The sequence below is a fragment of the Stegostoma tigrinum genome, chromosome 26, assembly GCF_030684315.1.
Source record: "Stegostoma tigrinum isolate sSteTig4 chromosome 26, sSteTig4.hap1, whole genome shotgun sequence".
NCBI classification, from domain to species: Eukaryota; Metazoa; Chordata; class Chondrichthyes; order Orectolobiformes; family Stegostomatidae; genus Stegostoma; species Stegostoma tigrinum.
This window is the reverse complement of record NC_081379.1, coordinates 51,209,705-51,230,443: the sequence shown is the minus strand read 5'-3', so window position 1 is coordinate 51,230,443 and position 20,739 is coordinate 51,209,705. Positions and strand designations below refer to the sequence as shown.

Here is a 20,739-nt window from a genome sequence, read left to right as displayed (position 1 = left end):
CGTCAGCTTTCCTGGTCCTCAGATGCTGCCTGGCCTGCTGTGTTCCTCCAGCTCCACCCTGTGTTATCCGTATATTACAATGGCGGTGGTGCTGAAGTCTTAAAACACAAAAAGGTGGATAAATCCCTGGGAGCAGATCAAGTGTACCCTAGAACTTTGTGAGAAGCTAAGGAAGTGATTTCTGGACCCCTTGCCAAATATTTTGGCATCATCAATAGCCATGGGTGAGGTGCTGGAAGACTAGAGGTTGGTCAACGTGATGCTGTTATTTAAGAAATGTAGAAAGGTAAAGCCAAAAAACTTAGACTGGTGGGCAAGTTGTTGGAGGAGGGTCTGAGGGACAGGATTTATGTTTATTTGGAAATGCAAGTGCTGATCTAGGAATAGTCAACATGTCTTTGTGTATGGGAAATCATGTCCCACTAACTTGATTAAGTTGTTTGAAGACGTGATGAAGAGGATTGAAGGCACAGCAGTCAACGTCTGCATGCTCAGTAAGGCATTCAACAAGGTTCTGCATGAAAGACTGCCTAACAGGGTTAGTTCATACGGAATACAGGGAGAACCAGCCATTTGGATACAAAATTGGCTAGAAGGTAGGAACTAGGATGTTGTGGAGGGTTGCTTTTTGGATTGGAGGCCTGTGACCAGCAGTTTCCTGCAGGGATTGGTGCTGGGTCTGATTTTTTTTTTTGTTTTGTTATTTGTAGAAGCTATTTGGATATGAATATAGGAGGTATGGTTAATAACTTTGTAGATCACACTAAAATTGTTGCCAAGGATAGCAAATAAGGTTACCTTGGAGTCCAACAGGACCTTGGTCAGATGGTCTGAGGAGTGACAGATGGAGTTTATTAGATAAATGTGAGATGCTATACTTTGGTAAGGAAATCAGGCAAGAATAATACACTTAAAAGTAAGGTGTAGGGGAGTGTTGTCAAACAGACACCTTGATATGCAGGTTTGTAGTTCCTTGAAAGTCACTGGTAGACAGGTCAGTGAAGAAGACCTTTCGTATGCCTGTCTTTATTGGTCAGTGCATTGAGCAAAAGAGTTGGGAGGTCATGTTGTGGTGGTACAGGACATTGGTTAGGCTACTGTTGGAATGCTGTGTTTGATCCTGGTCTCTCTGATAAAGGAAAGATGTTGTGAAACTTGGGTTCAGAAAACATTTTTAAGGATGTTGCCACAGTTGGTAGGTTTGAGCTGGAGGAAAAGGCTGAGAGGTGACCTTATAGAGGTTTATAAAGATCATGAGGGGCATGGATAGGGTGAATAGTCAAGGCCTTTTCCCCAGCATAGTGGAGTCAAAAACTAGAAGGTATAGGTTTACGGTGAGAGGGGAAAGATTTAAAGGGAACCTAAGAGGCAACTTTTTTGCGCAGTGCATGTATGGAATCAGCTGCCAGAGGAAGTGTAGGAGGTTGCTACTGTTACAAAAATTAAAAGACATCTGGATGGGAACATGACTAGGAGGGGTTTAGAGGGATATGGGCCAAATGCTGGCAAATGGGACTAGATTAATTCAGCATATCTCGGCAGCATAGATGAATTGGACTGAAGGGTCTATTTCTGTGTTGTACATCTTTGACTCTGTAACCAGGGGAACATGACATTTCTCCTGTAAGAAGCAGTGTGTTGACTGGTAGAGATGTTACTATGAACAATACATCAGTCCTTACGTTTGTTCTTTGCAAACAATGTGGGCATTGCTGTCTCGAGTGTCCCTGATTGTCCTGTAGAAGGTGATGGTGAGCTGCTTTCTTGAACCATTGCATTGTGTTGTAGATACACCCACAGTGCTGTAAGGAAGACAATTCCAGGATTTTGTCCCAATAACAGCAAAGGATGATGAGTAAGTTCCAACTAAGGATACTGTGTGATTTGCAGCAGCGGTACTGTGTAGCATCTACAAGATGCACCTAGACAACTCATCCAGGCTTTTTAAACCTTACAAACCGATGGCAGCGACCACCAAGGAGGACAAGGCAAGAAAAGATCCCCTCTGAGTGACTCACCATCCTGACTTGGATGGTGGATTGGAAAGAAATCCCTATCCCTACGCTATTGCTGGGTCAAAATCCTGTAACCCTCCTCTCAAACAGGTCGTGTGTGCCCTGACAACACACAAACTGGAGCAGTCCAAGAATGCTGCTCACTATCACCCTATTACAGGCAACTTGTTGGGAGTTTTTTTACAGACCCCCTAATAGTTGCAGAGAAGTGGAGGAGCAGATTGGGAGGCAGATACTGAAAAGGTGCAGAACTCACAGGGTTGTAGTCTGGGTGACTTCAACTTTCCAAATATTGATTGGAAACAATCTAGTTGTAGTAGTTTAGATTTTGTCCAGTGCATTCAGAAAGGATTACTGACACAGTATGTAATAGACCAACATGAGGAAAGGTGATTTTCGATTTGGTGCTTGGCAATGAACCAGGCCAACTGTTAGACCTGTTGGTCGAAGAGCATTTTGGCGTTAGCAATCATCACTGTTACTTTTACAATAGTCACGGAAAAGGATAGGTATGTACAGCAGAGTAAGGTTTATAATTGGGGGAAGGGTAATTACAATTCTGTTAGGCGAGAACTGGGTAAAAAAAATGGGAACAGATGATGTCAGGGAAGAGCTCTCTGAAATGCGGAGATTGTTTAAGGAATGCATACTGCGTGTGCTCAATATGTTTGTCCCGAGCAGGCAAGGAAGATGCGGTTGAGTGAGGCAGCCTTGGTTCTTAAGAGAGGTTGAATGACTAGGATGCTTATATAAGGTTTAGGAAACAAGGCTTGGAAAAGACTCCAGAGGGATACAAGTTAGCCAGAAAGGATCTGAAGAAAGGGTGTAGGAGAGCAATAAGGGGGCATGAGAAAACCTTAACAGATAGGATCAAGGAAAACTCCAAGGCTTTTTACACATTAGTGAGGAATAAGAGAATGATCAGAGAAAGGGCAGGGCCAATCAAGGATTGTAAAGGGAATTTGTGCACGGAGCCTAAAGCGATACGAGAGGTCCTTAATTAATACTTTTCTTCAGGATTCATAACTGAGAGGGACCTAGTTGTAGAGGAGGCCAACGTGAAACAGGCTGGTAGGCTAGAGGAGATCAATGTTAGTTAGGAAGATGTGCTAGGAATTTTGAGGAACTTGAGGATATATCAGTCCCCTGGACCTGAATGGAATTAATCCAATGATTCTATAGGAAGCGAGGGAAGAGATCACAGTGCCTTTGACGTTGATCTTTTCGTCCTCACTGTCCATGGGTATAGTGCTGGAAGATTGGAGAGGGGCAAACGTCATTCCCTTGTTCAAAAAAGGGAATAGGGATAACCCCAGAAATTATAGGCCAATTAGTCTTACTTCAGTGGTGGGCAAATTATTGGTAAGGGTTCTGAGAGGTAGGATTTATGATCACTTGGAAAGGCACAGTGGGCTTCGTGATAGCATGGATTTGTGAGGGGTAGATCATGCCTCAAAAAATTTAGTGAATTCTTTGAATAGGTGACCAAACACGTGGATGAAGGTTGAGCGGTGGATGTGGTATACATGGATTTAAGTAAGGCATTTTGATCAGGTTCCCCATGGTAGGCTCATGCAGAAGGTAAGGAGGCATTGGATAGGGGGAAATGTGGCTGATTGGATTCAGAATTGGCTGACCTTTAGAAGACAAAGTGTGGGAGTGGACGGCAACTATTCAACATGGTGCTCAGTTACGAGTGGAGTACCACAAGGATTTGTTCTGGGTCCTCTTCTATTTGTGATTTTTGTAAATGATTTGGATGAAGGAGTGGAAAGGTGGATTAGTAAGTTCGCAGATGATACAAAGGTGGTTTAAGTTGTGGACAGTGCAGCGGGCTGCTCTAGGTCACAAAGGGACATTGATAGGATGCAGAGCTGGGCTGAGACGTGGCAGATGGAGTTTAATCCTGAAACGTAGGAGGCGATTCATTTTGGAAGGACAAACTTGAAAGCAGAATACAGGGTTAATGGAAAGATTCTTGGCAGTGCGGAGGAGCAGAGGGATCTTGGGGTTCATGTTCTCAGTTCCCTGAAAGGTGCCACCCAGGTGGACATAGTTATTAAGAAGACATACGGCATGTTAGCTTTCATTGAGTTCAACAGCCGTGAAGTTATGCTCCAGCTGTATAAAAGGTTCAGCCACATCTGGAGTATTGTGTCCAGTTCTGGTCACCTCAGTACAAGAAAGATGTCGAAGCGTTGGAAAAGGTGCAGAGGAGATTTACCAGGATGTTGCCTGGACTGGAGGAAAGGTCTTATGAGGAAAGGTTGAGAGAGCTAGGGCTTTTCTCTTTAGAATGACGAAGGACGAGAGGTGACTTGATAGAGGTGTACAAAATGATCAGAGGTATAGATAGAGTGGACAGCTAGAGACATTTTTCCTAGGATGGAGGTAGCTATTGCGAAGGGTCATAGCTTTATGGAGTGGAGGTAGATGTCAGAGGTAGGTTCTTCAAAGAGTGGTCGGGGTGTGGAATGCATTGCCGGAGAGGGTGGTGGAGTCGGTCTCATTAGGGGCATTTAAGTGGCTGCTAGATAGGCATATGGATGACAGTATAAGGTAGGGGTGGAGATTAGAGAGACTTTAAGATTAGGGTAAAAGTTCAGCACAACATCGTGGGCCGAAAGGCCTGTACTGTGCAGTACTGTTCTATTTTCTAACTAAGAATAAACAATGAATGCTTGCCCAGCAGTGATGCCCACATCCCAGAGAAGAGCAAGTTACCACGCTGATTGCATAATTATTGGCCGTAATGTACCTGAGACCATGGAAAACGCCAGGAAATGAGCTTCAATTGTTGATATCTCTGAGGTTGCTTTACAGGAACAGCTCCCCACAAAGTGAACTTTCCCATTGAAGAGGGTCTACCTCGGTGGCGGAACCTTTCACTGGAGCCGTGCAGCAGCGGAGCGGTTGCTAAGGCCAGTCCGTTCCGGTGGCAAAGCGGATGTGTGAGTGTTGCTAACAGGGAGATGGCAAGTTTGGATTCGGCGGCCGCTGGTGCCGATAGAGGCCCCGGACCAGGCGAGAGCCGAGGCCCAGGGTCTGGGCCGGGGGAGAGCCGAGGGCCTGGTGAGGGCAAGGGTCAAGACAGTACCTTCGAGTGTAATATCTGTCTGGACACAGCGAAGGATGCGGTGATCAGTCTGTGTGGTCACTTGTTCTGGTAAGGGCCTCGGCGCCTGAAATCTGCTTCTTCTTGTTACAAGTTCTAAGATACTAACTCTTCCAATATTTTGTTCCTTTTCTCGGTGGCACCTCTGGATATCTAAAGCTGGCCCTGCTTGCACCAGGTACGTTTGTTACTTTACCAAACAAAAAAAACTAAAGAGCTGTGGATCCTAGAAATCAGGCAGTTTCTCTTCACAGATGCTCCCAAACCTGCTGAGTTTTTATTTTACACACCAAGCAATTTCTGAGTTTGTAACGTCTGTTACTTTCACTGTTTGTAAACGCTCCCTGACTTCAAGGCTGGAACGCTCAGTGTCTCATCCCACTGCGATGCTGAGATCAAGGTTCACCTCCAAGCTGCTGAACTGTAGCTTCGCTTAGTCGGAGTAAATTCCTCAGTGTGAGAAAGCTATGGGTTCAAGTCTCAATCTAAGGACATCAGAAATAATCGAGGGTAAAAGGAGTGTTGTATTGTTGGAGATGCATGAGTCCTGCACAGGTGGCTGTAAAAGATCACAACACTTATAAAAACAGTGTGTCCAGTGTCCTGGCCCATAGTTATCCCTCCGGCAAAGAAATATATTTTATTGTAACTGTCTCTCTGACTTCACAGTTTGTACATATTTGCTCTGTGTAAATTATTGATTTTTCTGCAAGGATAATTGAGCTGATGAAAACCACTATCCAAATGAGAAGTTCTTTTGCTGATGTGGGTCGGGAGGTCTTTTATCTAATATTCTCATAGAGGTCAGTCCAAATTTTCAGGTAAAAACAGAAGGTCTTGCTGGTGAAAACACACTGTTTAACTCCTCATGGACACCTATACCATAAGATGTAGGAGCAGAAATAAGTCTTTCAACCCATCCAGTCTGCCCTGCCTTTCAACAATATCATGGCTGATTCTCATTCCACTCACCTGCCATTTCCCCATTGCCCTTGATTCTATTACTGATGAAAACCTATCTCTGCCTTCAATATACTTAACAACCCAGTCTCTATGATCCTCAACAAGCAACCCTCTTGACAGAATCCAGGTCCAGTCAATGTCATGTGCTGTAATAACTTAGCCCCAATATCTTTCTGATTATGGAGACAAAAAGAAGCTGGAATCCAAGGGAGACAAATAGGAGGCTGGAGGAAAGGAGCAGTCAATGTTTCGGGTATTACTGTTCTTCAAGACTGGATGTGGGAGGTAGGGGGAGCTGCTGATAAAGTAGTGGGAAGGGTTGGAGGTGGAATGTTGGTCATCGGTGGACACTGGTGGTAGGTACGACCTGGTTGGTTGATGGGAGGGATGAATCTGGCTGGTGGTTGGAAAGAAGAACAGTAGGGGAATGGAAGAGAGGAGATGGGGTTGGAAAGGAAACCAGGGGATGGCTTGGAAGGTTATTTGAAATTGGAGAACTCCATGGTGAGTCCTCTGGGCTGTGGGGTGCCCAGGTGTTAAGATAAGGTGTTATTCTTCAAATTTGTGTTCTGAGTTGCTGTGACACCCGAAGAGGCCAAGAACGGACATGTCAGAGTGGGAGCAGGAGGAGAAGTGGGGTGGGAAGTAGAAATGGGCGGTGACTGAGCGGCTAGGGTGGGCATTATGGACCAGGTGGAGATGCTGGGTGAAACGGTCACGTAGTCTACATTTGGTCCCGCCGACATAGAGAAGTCCACATCGGGAGCACCGGATACAATAGACTAGGTTAGAGGAGATGCAGGTGAAGCTGTGTCTCACTTGGAAGGGCTGTGTTGGGCCTTGAATGGTGTGTGGGTAGGTGTTGCATCTTTTATGGTTACAAGGGAAGGTATCAAGCAGGTTGGACTGGTTGGTGGGGAGCGTAGCGTGAACTAAGGAGTGGCAAAGGGAATGGTCTTTGTGGAAGGCAGAGAGGGGTGGGGAGTAGAAGGTGCTGAGGTCTAATTGGAGTTGGCAGAAGTGTTGAGAATGATATGTTGGATATGGAGACTTGTGGAATTGAATGTGAGGACAAGGGGGACCCCATCTTTATTACGTTTGGTGCAGGGGTGGTTGAGATTAACTGTGGAGCAGGGAATAGAGGAGGCGTGGTAGAGGGCTGTCTAGATGACAGGGCAGGGAAAGTTTTGCTTGAAAAAGGTGGACAACCAGAATGTTTGGGATTGGAACATCTCCTCATCAGAATAGATGCAACAGAGACAGATGATACTGTGCTGCCACATCAAGCCAGTTCTTTGAGGTTGTTCCCAGACTAGCTCTCCAGAAGGTTTGGCTGGAGTTTTTTTTATCAACTCTCATAAATTTTGTCGGTTTGTATTGAGGCTTTTCAGACAAAGGCCAGTGCTTCATTGGATCTTTAAATTACTTATTGCTCTGTTCATTAGTTATTGGAGATTTTCATACTCGAATCCTAGACTCTGAAATGTCACTAAAATAGTTGGGTGCTTGTTTTTAACTGGTCTAGATTCAATGGTCTGAAGGGTCTTTTTCCGTGCTGTAGACCTCTATGACTCTGCTCATCCACAGTTTGGCTTCTTGCCATTTGAAAAATAATCCTGTCTATTTTTATTCAGTTCAGCATAAGTGTTGTTGTACAGTTCCTTGTTGATGTCAGTTTCCGCCCAAAACATCCAGTCGCTCAATCTATCCATATCCCTTTGCAATCATTGCTGCCTGCCACCTTATTTACTCATTATCATCACCAAGCCTGGATATATGCTGTCTATTCTTTTATTGAAATCACAAACCAAACAGCCATAGTTCCAGTACAACTCCCTGAACCTGGAGACTAATCGGTTCAGGAATTGCTAGTTTCTTTCTTGCAGGATTCTGAAATAATGCAGAGGCATTGGCAATTCTTCAGTTGGCAATTCCTGGGAGACTATTTGCAAATCATTATTAAAGTCTTTACCATTTCTTTACTGTTTAGTACTTTGAGGATGGAATCCATCACAGCGCAGAATCATGCAGCACAGAAGATGGCCTTCAACTCATCATCTATTCTGCCAAAATGGACTACGACCTACATTAGTCCTCTTTCCTGTATTAGGCCCATGGCCTTGAATATCACGAGAATTCACGTGCTTATCCAAGTGCTTTTTGAAGGTTGTGAGGTTTCCCACCTGAACTACCCTCACAAAGTGCATTCCAGACAACCCCACCCTCTTGCTGAAAAAAAAGTTTCCTCTAAACCTTTCACTTTAAAATTATGCCCCCTTTATTATTGAACCTTCAGCTAAGGGGAGCAACTGCTTTTTATTTACCTTGTCCGTGCCCCTTATAATTTCACACACCTCTATTAGATCCCACTCAACCTTCTCTACTCCAAAGAAAACAAAGCTAGTTTATCCAGCCTCTCTTCATAATCAAAATCCTCCATCCCAGGCAACGTCCTGGTGAAGATAGTGTGGAGCTGGAGGAACTCAGCTGGCCAGGCAGCATGAGAGGAGCAGGAAAGCTGATGTTTCGGGTCAGGACCCTTCTTCAGTAAAAAGGTCTGAAGAATAGTCCTGACCTGAAATGTCAGCTTTCCTGTTCCTCTGATGCTGCCTGGCCTGCTGTGCTCCTCCAGCTCCACACTTTGTATCTTTGACTCCAGCATTTGTAGTTCTTGCTATCTCAACATCCTGGTGAGTCTCCTTTGCGCCCCCTCCAGTACTATCACATCCTTCCCACAGTGTAGACCAGAATTACACACAGCACTCAAGCTGTGACCTGATCAAAGTTCCATACAATTCCAACATAACCTTCCTGTTCTTACAATCTATGTCACAACTGCAAGTGTCCCACATGCCACCTTACCTACCCTAGTAATCTGCCCGGCTACTTGAGAGAGCTTGTTAGACAAGGATCCCTCTGTTCTTCTGACCTTCCTAGTATGTTACCATTCATTGAGTACTTACGTGTTTTATTCCTTCTTCCAAAGTGCATTACCTCATATATCAGAGTTAAATTCCATCTGCCATTGATCTGCCCAGTTCACCAATCTATTTATATTTCTTGACACCAAACAATTGAACACCTTCCACCTCACTGTCAGCAACCAAATCCAATCTGTGTCATCCGCAAAATTACCTATCATTCCTCCCACATTTTGATCTACATCATTAATGGATGTACAAACAGTAAGTGACCCACACACATCCTTGTGGTACACCACTGCAAACCAGACACAAACAGCCTTTACACCGACTCCTCTTCTACCACTAAGCCAAGTTTGCCAAGTTACTGTGAATCCTGTGTGGGTTTTTACCTTCTATCAGTTTTCCACATGGCACCTTGTCAAAGACTTTGCTGAAATCCATATAAACTAGATCAACTGCCCTACCCTCGTCCAAGCACTTGATCACCCCTATAAAAACTTCCACCAATTTTGTTAAGCATGATTTCCATCTGACTGGATCTGATCAAACCTTGCATGTCTAAAATGGAGATTAATACTCTCCTTGACTGTTTTCTCCAATAGCTTCCCTACAACTGATGTTGATTCACTGGTGTAGAGTTCCCTGGACTATCTCTACTATCCTTCCTTGAAAGCAGAACGTCCAGTCTTCTGGCACCTCCCTTGTGACCCCAGACAATTTAAAACTTTGGGTCAAGGCCCTGTAATTTCCTCCTTCATCTCCTGTAGCAGGCTGGGTTAAAGACCATCCAGATGTGGCAAAGCATCCACTTTTAAATCTGCCAATTCCTCCGTTTCCTACATCAGTCTTCTCAAGAACTTCACAGTCCATCTGAAACAAGCCATTTGGCCCATCATGCCTTTGCCAGCCAACAAACAGCATACTGCACTAATTCCATTTACTGACATTTGGTCAATAGCCTATGATGCCTTTGTATTTAAGTGCTTGTCCTGTTAAATGTTGCGAGACCACCTGCCTCCACCATTCTTTCAGACAGGATGTTCCATATTTCTACCACCCTGAGGGTGAAAAACCTTTACCTTAAATTTATGCCCACTGGTCTTAGACATGCCTGTCTCGGGGAAAAGATTCTCATGATCTACTGTGTTTACCCCTCTGTATATCTCATTCAGATCTCCCTCAGCCTCCTCTGCTCCAAGGAGAACAAACCCAGCCTATCCAGTGTTTCCTCAACTAGGGGTGGCACATTGGCTCAGTGGCCAGTGAGGCTGTTTCATGGCGCCAGGGACACAGGTTCAAATCAAGTTCAAATCAGGCAACCGTGTGGAGTTTGCACATTCTCCCTGTGTCTGCATGGGTTTCGTCCAGGTGCACCACCATCCTCTCACAGTCCAAAGATGTGCAGGTTAGGTAGATTGGCCATGCTAAGTTCCTTGTCATCACCAGGTGTATGTAAATTAGGTGGATTAGCCATGGAAAATGCAGAGTTACAGGGAAAGGGTAGGAGTTTGGGTCTGGGCGGGATGCTGTTCGGAGGGACGGTGTGGACTTCCTCGGCCAATTGGTCTATTTCCACACTGTAGGGTTTCTTTCGTTTAAAAAAAAGACTTTTCATCCCAGGCAACATCCTGGTAAATCTTTCTGCAACCCCTCTGGTGCAATCACATCCATCCAGTAGTGACCAAAACTGTGTTCCGTATCCCATCCAAGGCCTAACTGATGTTTTATAATGTTGTAACAAGACTTCCTTGCTCCCATATTCCGTACCCTGGCCAATGAAGGCAAACATGCTACTTGCTGCCTTCACGACCCTGTCTACACCAACAAGGATCTATGGACTTGTACCATCAAGGTTCCTTTGTTCCTCAGTACTCCCTATGAACCTACCATTCGTTGTGTAAATCCTCCTCTTATTAGACCTCCGAAAATGTTTCACCTCACTTATCAGGATTAAATTTCATCTGCCAATGCTGTGCCCAGTTTACCAGATCAATCTGATCAACATCAGACTGTAGCCTGAGATCTCCTCACTATCAACAACACCACCAATTTTCATGTAATTTTCAAGCATACTAGTTATATCTTCTACATCCATATCCAAGTCATAAAGAAATACAACGAAAAACAAAGGTCTAGCGTCAATTCCTGTGGCACACCATTGGTCACAGGTTTCCAATCACAAAAACTTCCCTTAACCAGCACCCTTTGCGTTCTAATTGCAAGTCAGTTTTGGATCCAATTTGGTAATTTGCCTTGGATCCCTTGGGCTTTGGACCAGCTTGCTGTGTGGGACCTTGGCAAAGGCTTATTGAAGTCGTATAGCAGATCAACTATGCTACCGTCATCAATATATTTAGTCACCTTTTCAAAAAAAAAATTAACTTGAATAATTCAGACAGTATCTGTCTCTAACAAAACAGTGCTGACTATCCCTGACCTGTCTCTGTCTTTCAAAGTTTTGACTAATCCTATCCCTTTGAATTTTTTTCTGATAATTTCCATATAACTGACTAACTACCTGGCTTATTCCCTGCTGCCCTTATTGAACAAAGGAACCATATTAGCTATCCTCCAACAATGTTATACTTCACCTGTGGCCAGTGAAGTATTAAATATCTCCACCAAGTCCCAGCAGCTCCTCTTTTGCCTCCCATACTGCCTGGGAGGCATTGCATCAGGCCTTGGAGATTTATGTACCTTTAGGCCCACTGAAACATCTAATATCTGTTCCTCATTAATCTTTCAATCTAGAATCCCTATGTCTTTTTCCTTTGTGAATACAGATGAGAAATACTCCATTATAACCTCACCCACGTCCTTTGGCTCCATGCACGGGTTGCTCCGTTGGTCTCTATTTGGGCCATTTTTCATCCAGGGATCTCTGTTTCTAGCTTCCTTAATGTTCAAATTCCAGTCATCAAAGAGTGAGCATTTTCTTTACAAACTAAAATGGCAGTGTGAAAATAAGAAGAATCTCACTTAGCTTTTCAAATCATACAGTGGTTTAATGAAAACAATTGTGCTGTGTAAGGCTCATACCTAAAAATTAATATATTTTCACTACAAAAATGTCTCTAGTGTTCTTCCCTTCCTCTTCAATTATGTTAAGTTGGAAATGCAATTTTCTTAGTCTCTTTTCTCTGAGATAATATTGAAAGCTTTGGTGTTTATATTCCGACAGTGGTTAGAGACCAGACCTAATCGACAGGTTTGCCCTGTTTGCAAAGCAGGAATTAGTCGAGACAAAGTAATTCCCCTTTATGGAAGAGGAAGCACAGGCCAGCAGGATCCAAGGTGAGTTCCAAAGCAGAAGAATGGAACCTACCCTCACTTGCTGGAAAACTAGAATTGCTGTTTGTTGATTGCATCCTGATGCATCAACTTCTCAAAAATAGGCCACAAACTCCAGAGGATGCTTCTTCCAGATATATAAATTATGCATGTTAATTTTATTATCTTGTTTTGTTAGTGGGAAGGAAAACAATAAAGTGGATGGGAATGCAAAGTGATAGGTTGTTAATGGCCCTCAAGGAATTTCTGTCCCTTGCAGAACTGACGTTAGCCAGACTGCATGAAATTGAAGTCACCCGCACTGGTCCTGTCTCCTTCCAACTGCCTTGTTGTTTTGACAGCCACATTGAAACAATTAATGTGAAAAAACCCTGCACAGTTTACTTAGAAGTTCAAAACGTGCAGTGAGCTTCTGGGACTGGTAATTGTAGTTATTGTTCCTGGCACAGTGTTAATAAGAAGTTTGCCTGTGTGTATGACGTAAAGACAATGCTATGGACAGCAGAAGACAGTGCATTAAGATTTCTAAAAGATGCTGAGTGTGAACTGAGTAACAGGCTTTAAACAGTCTTATTGTTTATTTTATGGCCAGCAGTAGGGCAAAGATGTTATAAGTTGTCAGGCTATTGTCAGAAATGAAATAGAGGCCATTACTAAGGATTCCATTCAGTACACTCTCCACTATGATGTACATATGGCTACAATAAATGTAGCCTTGGGAGCATCATATCTCATTTGAGCCGTTTTACTCCCATCACCCTTAGTTCAGTCACACCTGTGAAAATGCCTAGAATTCACCCAGTTCCCCTTGCTGCTTGAGAGCTGCAGGACCATGATATTGTTGACAGCCCTATTCTTGACATTTCATGTCCTCTATCTGTTTGATTTTGAATCATCAATTCATGAAATTTATAGAATGTCATAATTTTCTGAGGTTTGAACATTCAGAGCCAATTTGATTTATTCTTGCACGTCATAGACAACATCAAACCTTGTCGATAATAAAATGTGAGGCTGGATGAACACAGCAGGCCAAGCAGCATCTCAGGAGCACAAAAGCTGTTCATCCAGCCTCACATTTTATTATCTTGGAATTCTCCAGCATCTGCAGTTCCCATTATCTCTGATACTATCAAACCTTGTCGACTGCTATTCAATTTTAGAGAGAAAACTCCTCCAAGACCGCAAGGCCAGAGACCTGAGCCAGAGAGTAGAGGGGTGAGTACACTTTCTTTCATTTCAGAGCACAAGGTGAAGAGACAACATAGGAAGAGGGACACAGAACTGAGGGGCTATGGTAAATTTTTTTGTAGAGACTGGGATAGTGAATGTGTTTTGCGTTTGTGCTCTGTTTCTGACACAGCTCAGGATTGGGAGTAGATCATTCAGTCCGTCAAACCTGTTGTTCAATCACAGAATAGGAGCTGACCGTCCAGCCCATTGAATCTGCACTTGTTCCTCAAATTACTTAATCCCATTCCCACCCTCTTCTCATAACCCTGCATTTTCCCCCAATTCAATTTTGAGTTTCTCATTACAATCATGAAGTACTGCAAACAAACACCTGTATCACATCTTCTTTCTGCTGAGACCAAGTACAAATTCTCACTGAATCCATAGTTCTTTCAAATAATCTGCCAGTCAATTCCGTCAAATTTCCTTTGTGTATCAACTCCATCTATCCACCTTGATTCCATATCCTTTTAATGCCCTGACCCAACCAAAGAGGTGAAGAGAATGCTACCTGTTTTTTCAGAGTTTACCCAAGAGGTTGGATTCTGGGAAGAGGAACTTCACTTAAGTAGTTAAATTGGGGAAGCTGAAGCTGTTTCCCTTAAAGAGAACCAAAATCTGAGTGAATATTTGATACTGATCTTCAAAATACTGAAGATTCTGGACACAGTAGATAGGGGAAAAAGTGATCCATTGGCAGAAGAGTTGAGAACTAGAGACAGTTTTAAGTTTGATGAGCAAAAGAGCCGAAGGCTAACCTTTTTACCATGTGACATGGATCTGGGTGGGAAGCTTTAAGGGTCGATTTGGACTTGCTGGGCTGACGGGCCTGTTTCCACACTGTAGGGATTTTATGATTCTAAATAGTTGAGGCAAGTAGCTTAGGTATTTTCAAAAGGAAACTAGATGAATATTGAGAAAGAAGGAAATGTGGAAAAGGCAGATGGAATTGGAACATCCTGTTTGACCCAGTGGCAGTGTCTGTGTTGCATATTCCACATCGAGAGTGGTGGTGGAGTGGAATGGAATGTTACAAAGTCAGCCGCTATTCTTGATTAAGTTTAAACTGAGGCCCCCATCTGCCCTGGGACAAACCCAGGATGTTTTCCACCAATTATTGATTCTCCCCTTTCCAGAAAATTGGTTCGATAAAGTCAGAAGTCACATGACACCAGGTTATAGTCCAACAAGTTTATTTGAAATCATAAGATTTCAGAGCGCTACTCCTTCGTCAGGTGAAGTCACCTGCATTCCACAAGTTTGTGATTTCAAATAAACCGTTTAGACTATAACCTGGTGACATGTGACTTCTGACTTTGTCCAACCCGGTCCAACGCCGGCACCTTCTTAATAAGTCACAGTTCAGTGTGAAATCTGAACAGTCTGTGAATTCACAAAATTCATTGTGAAATCTCAACAATCTGTGAATTCACAAAATCCCTTGACAGTCCCAATTATTATGATCTCCATCGTGACCAGTAATATTTCTGTTTTGCATCTCTTTAGAAATCTGAAAGCCTATTTATTTAGTGAAAGAATAAACCCACAAGGTTCACTGCTTAAAACCCAAAAAAAATTACTGTATAAAACTCAAAGAACATATGGAAAAGAATTAAAGACACTCCCTATCTTGGCAGTAACATTAAAGATATCAGAGGTACAGTGAACCTGTGCACTAAACTGAACTTCTTAACTTCATTATCACCTCCACCTGTTTAACTTACACCCATAAAAATACAGCTCAGGTACTTGGCAGAAGTTGGAAGGTTAACCACCCGGTCTGGGTGCTGTTTCAAAGGTTCATTAGAAAGGGTTAAGCTTTCTAGTGCCACATAACAATGTTGTCAGCAATCTTGGATAAACTATGAAATTGATTATTACTACGAAAATTAAGGGCCCAGTAAAGAATCGTTAAAGGGCATCAGGAATCATGTCCAATTATTTCTACTCAAGTCTCCTAACTAATTCCCTTCTTATGTCAATATGATGCCTTCACTTCAGATGCTGTCATTTATAATTTCATGATATGAAATTGGACGTTTTATCATTATCATAGTGGTGATAAAAGTGTTTGCAACAGTGGATGTGCAATGCTTGTTCTTTATATTCTGTTTCATATTGAATTACTGCCACAATCATCTTATTTCCCAGGGTTTCCAAGGTTTTGGATTTGGAGATGGAGGATTCCAGATGTCATTTGGGATTGGTGCATTTCCATTTGGGATTTTTGCGACAGCATTTAACATCAATGATGGCCGCCCACCTCCAGGTACCTATTTAAAATCACTTTATTTTCTATCCTACCCGGATAACATCTAGTGCCATATGGAACAGGTTCAAAACAGGCTTTCCTTATGTGCCGTAGCCTCTTTCATCTGCCATCAATACTATATTAAAAAACAAGTTGCTTTCCAGTTTTAAAATGAGTGAATATTGAAGAGACAATCTTAAGCAGATTGTCTTGCTCCGTGAGCTGTGAAGGCCAAATAAGCTTGCTCGTTTCTTAAATTGCCAAGGCAAAATTCAGAGCAATATGATACCATAGCGCCTGATTCAGCATTCCAGTTTAGATGTGACAGTAGCGTTCATTTCCAGCACTATTGACCTGTTCACAGTTCTTGTATAAAATTACATTGAAGACCTAATATTTAAAGAGTAGTTGGCCAGTAACCCATTCAACCTAATGGTAAAATCCTGATTGATCTGGCCTTAGCTGTGTATCCAGCATAGCATCACACACAACATGAGATGGTTTGAACTGGGCTGCATGCGGCTGTTGGGTCCCTGCTGAAAGGAAATGTAGTGAGGACAGGAGCAGGCTGTCTATGATACTGTCCATTGTTTAATAGTCTGTGCAGTTTCAAGGTTTTACCTCCATTAGTTTAGATCGTGTTTAGACCACACTTCATGCAGTATTCTAAGGTCTGGTTGCTTTAATACGTAAAAGAAGTAGTGGTTTATCTTCCAAGTTGTAATTTTGCTTTTTAGAGCTGTATCCAGGCCCCTTTCAACATGCTTGAAAACTAGGAATCAATGATTTTGTTTAATGATTTGTATTTATAATACATTACCCATTGAGAACCCCCAAGAAAAGTTGCAAATATGTAGTTCTGTACATGCTAGCCAGAATTAAAGTTTTAAACTCTAATGGAGATTTGCACCAGGATTACATCCACGTAGGTCACTCAGTCCAATTATTCCAAATTGACATTCAGGATCTCCTCAATTGTCCTTTTCTTCCCTCATCAATATCTATTATCATTACCATCTATTCCATTCTCACCAGCCTCCCTTAAATGTATTTCCATCATTTGTCTCTAACCCTCCTGGTGATAACAATGCTGCATTCTTGTCAATCTTCAGGTTTTAAAAACAAAAGTTCCTTCTGAATTCTGTTCTTCTTTACAAATGGGACCACTTTTTCATAGTCAGCATGGAAACAGATCCTTTGGTCCGACCAGTCCACGCCAAACATAAACCCAAACTAAACTAGTCCCACCTGTGTTCTCCTGGCCCATATCCCTCCAACCTTTCCTATTCATGCACTTATCTAAGTTCTGTTAAACATTGTAACTGTGCCCACATTCACCACTTCTCAGGAAGTTCATTCCATGTGCAAACCACCCTCTTGTGGAGAAGAAATTTACTCATCTTTCTCACCTAAAAAGATGCCCCCTAGACTTGAAATCCCCCATCCTAGGGAAAAGACGCTATCGTTAACCCCATCTATACCCCTCATTATTTTATGAACCTCTATAAGATCACCTCTGAACCTCCTGTGTTCCAGTGGACAAAGTCCCAGCCTTTTATAACTCAAACCTTCCATACTGGGGAACATCCTGGTAAACCTCTTCTGAACCTTCTCTAGCTTAATAATATCATTTTTATAACTGTATGACCAGAACTGGACACAGTGCTCCAGAAGAGGCCTCACCAATGTCCTGTACAACCTCAATATGACATCCCAACTCCTATACTAATCATTTTAAATAACTTGATCAAGTCTCCCTCAGCCCTCATTTTTGAGAGAGGGAGGCCCTACTTGTCAATCCTTTCCTGATGTTTATCACGCATTTCTTTATAAATCTTGTCTCTGTCCCCTCCGGTGTCTTTTAAAAGTGACCAGAACTTTAGACTAATTGCTCTTTCTTTAAATGACATTAGTGAACCAAATGAGTTCCACCATCTGCTGTGGTGGGATTCGAGTTTGTGCCACCCCCATCATTATTAATAAATTCATTATGTAAGGGTGGATCTGAATTGAAGGGTAGGAACTGGAAGAGTACGGTAAACCTGGAACTAAAAGGGAGACAAGGGAAGAAAGGGTAGGGGTGATTCTCATGTACAGCTGTATTCACATGCTGGAATCTGACTTTGTTTTGTGCCATTTCACCCTGCAGCAGTCCCTGGAACGCCACAATATGTGGATGAACAGTTTCTGTCTCGCCTTTTCCTTTTTGTGGCTCTTGTGATTATGTTCTGGCTCCTCATTGCTTAAGGACAAATGGAAGTGATTACTTTTCCGGATCATTGTGTGATCTGATGAGTCAGATGAACTCTTCTGGGAAGTTGAATCTTTCACTAAGGTTTTCTACCTTTCGAATATACATTAATTACAGAAATCATATCTAACTGGGGCTGAAACCATTCTTTGAATTTACCAATTGAAGATGATGAAAACAACATGTACATGGATCTAGTTAGAGTGGACTAGTACTGTTTGTTTAAAAGGTTCCAATTTCTGGATTGTAATTCTAAGGTAATATCTGTGTTTTGTGCTTGTATGTGAAATATTCTGCATGCTGACTTCAGATTGTCTATCCTTACTCAAATCACTGCTGCATTGTCACTTTGGGAATGGAAAGAAAATTTGTTTCTTGACTGGTATAATAGTCCTTGAAGTGGAGATGTAAGCTGTGCTTGTCAGGTTTGTTAGGTAGATTTGTCTTCAAGGCAAGATTTAAAATCCAAATTCAACTCTATTTGAGTGCAGAATCTCAGCTGTTTGGCAGGACAGAGGTCCAGTTTTACATTTGTCTGAATATAAGCAATCCTATGGTCCTATTTAAAGACCAGCAAGAGTTCTGCATTTCCTGGTCAACCAGGCTGTCAAAATCAGATTAAGTGGTAATATATTTCCATTGCAATTTATGGAATCTTGCTGTGCTTAAATTACATTTTCCTACATAACAGTTGTTTTAACTGTGACTAATATTTAGCTGTCAAGAGCAATGACATGAACTGAGGTTGGAGATGACTGCAAGTTTCCACTCTTAATTTTGCTGAAAGTAAAAAAGTTAGCGGTAAAGGGGTCATCCTTCATTTGTAGCCACTGATAAATTTCAGTCAGCATATCAAGTTAAGATCATTTTCTCACTCTGCCTATCCCTATTCAGATCAGAATATTGGAGCAGAGCTTTGCAATGGCACTCTTCCTTTAAACAGAGATGTTCAGTTTTTGACAATTCTTAAAAAAATCTGCATGAAATATTGACCAGAGTCTCAGCTCATTGCATCAAGTCATACAGTGGAATAGGTGTACTAGAACTTGGTCCTCCTCTAACCCTGACATTTAGATTGTCATGTTCTGAATTCACCTTCACAATTCTCGCGCATCTATTGTGTAAGTTCACCTGTGACAGGCGTCTTCATAGAGTTAGCAGACTTCTGCACATCTGCCATGACTACCATTTAGGAAAGAGGTGACAGCCCAACAGAGACCTGCAGAATTTAAGAGTTTAAAGTACAGCTGTATTTAAAAAGATATTAGGGCTGGGGACACACACTGAACATTCAGTGACCCAAGCCTTTTATTTTCTCACTACAGTGAAAAATTTGCTGGGACCATCTGGGAGGAAGTGGTAATGGAGAACTGTTTGTCAGTCAGGAGATGAAAATTGAAAAGCCTGGATAAAATGGGTTGAGGAACAAAGCTAGGCTAATGATGACAGACAGGAACAGATGATGTCATACAGATTGGATGAGGAGCAGTTACAGACAAAAGACTGGATCAGGCAGTGTCTGCACCTGTCATTCAGCTCCTGTGAACAGTGGAATTCCAGAAAATTTATAATTCCATTGTCTAATAATATAGGGTTCATTCTTGAACCAGGCTAAACCCAGTACTGAGGTGGATGATATCAGCTGCATACAGGCCTTCATGCAGAAATGTGAAAATGTATTTTTAATTTAATATACTGTTTCCTACTTTGTATCAAGTGTGAAATAAAACTTGTGCATCAACCTAATTGATTCTGCATGATTGTTTCCTCGTCCTAAACAATGCTATATATATTTTTTTTAAAACAAATCAAGATAGGTGGCACCATCTCACTAGTGGAGTACCACAGAGATCAGTACTAAGGCACAATTACTTACTACATATATAAAATTAGCAGATGTACACATGCTACAGCCAATTTTGTCAACGACAACCATCTGCATGAAATATTGACCAGATTCTCAGCTCATTGCATCAAGTCATACAGTGCAATAGGTGTACTAGAACTTGGTCCTCCTCTAATCCTCACATTTAGATTGTCATGTCCTGGATTCACCTTAACAATGCTTGCACATCTGTCCATCATCCATTAGGAAAGAGGTGACAGCCCAACAGAGACCTGCAGAATTTACAGAGTTTAAAGTACAGCTGTATTTAAAAAGATATTAAGGCTGGGGACACACTGAACATTCTACATCCATCCACTAACCATCTATATCGTCCTGCAGACTAAAGAAGTCGGCAAAATCCTGGCAGATAGACTATAATGGGGAAAAATGTGAGCTTATAGACTTTGGTGGGGAGAAATGAGGATTCAGCCATGAGCTCTCCAACTAGGCTATATGTGCTCCTAATCTTATGATCTAATGGTATATAATACCTCTGTGAAGCCAAAGATGCCCATGTTACCTCCTCTACCAGGTGCATCTAGAAATAGGATTCATAGTCTCAGATGAATTGATGAAAATTTAGGATGAGGATGAGAAAATTGTCTTCACATACACAGCTGTGTCTCTCTGACTGTCTTTACCCCAATGGGTTGTACAGCATGGAAACAGGCCAACTTGTCCATGTCAACCAGATATCCTTCAAAATATCTAATCCCATTTGTCACCAATTGGCTCATATCCCTCTGAAACCCTTCCTAGTCACATACCTATCTGGATGCCTTTTAAGTGTTGTAATTGTACCAGCCTC

At 42.3% G+C, this 20,739-nt stretch overlaps 1 protein-coding gene and 1 long non-coding RNA gene across 2 annotated transcripts in view; one reads left to right on the top strand and one right to left on the bottom strand.

Moving 5' to 3' along the window:
• LOC125464223 (uncharacterized) overlaps nucleotides 1–4,917 on the bottom strand; it is a 42,770-nt gene extending 37,853 nt beyond the window's left edge. The window contains exon 1 of the long non-coding RNA XR_007249984.2: nucleotides 4,774–4,917. This is a non-coding gene — a long non-coding RNA (uncharacterized LOC125464223). The remainder of the gene's footprint in view (nucleotides 1–4,773) is intronic.
• Nucleotides 86–19,789, top strand: LOC125464221 (E3 ubiquitin-protein ligase RNF185). The gene is made up of 6 exons (XM_048556450.2): nucleotides 86–5,181; nucleotides 5,290–5,308; nucleotides 12,199–12,311; nucleotides 13,472–13,526; nucleotides 15,693–15,810; nucleotides 17,942–19,789. The coding sequence occupies exons 1-6, from the start codon at nucleotides 4,988–4,990 to the stop codon at nucleotides 18,037–18,039; spliced, it is 597 nt and encodes a 198-aa protein (XP_048412407.1). The 5' UTR covers nucleotides 86–4,987; the 3' UTR covers nucleotides 18,040–19,789.
• Nucleotides 19,790–20,739: the final 950 nt, after the last annotated feature.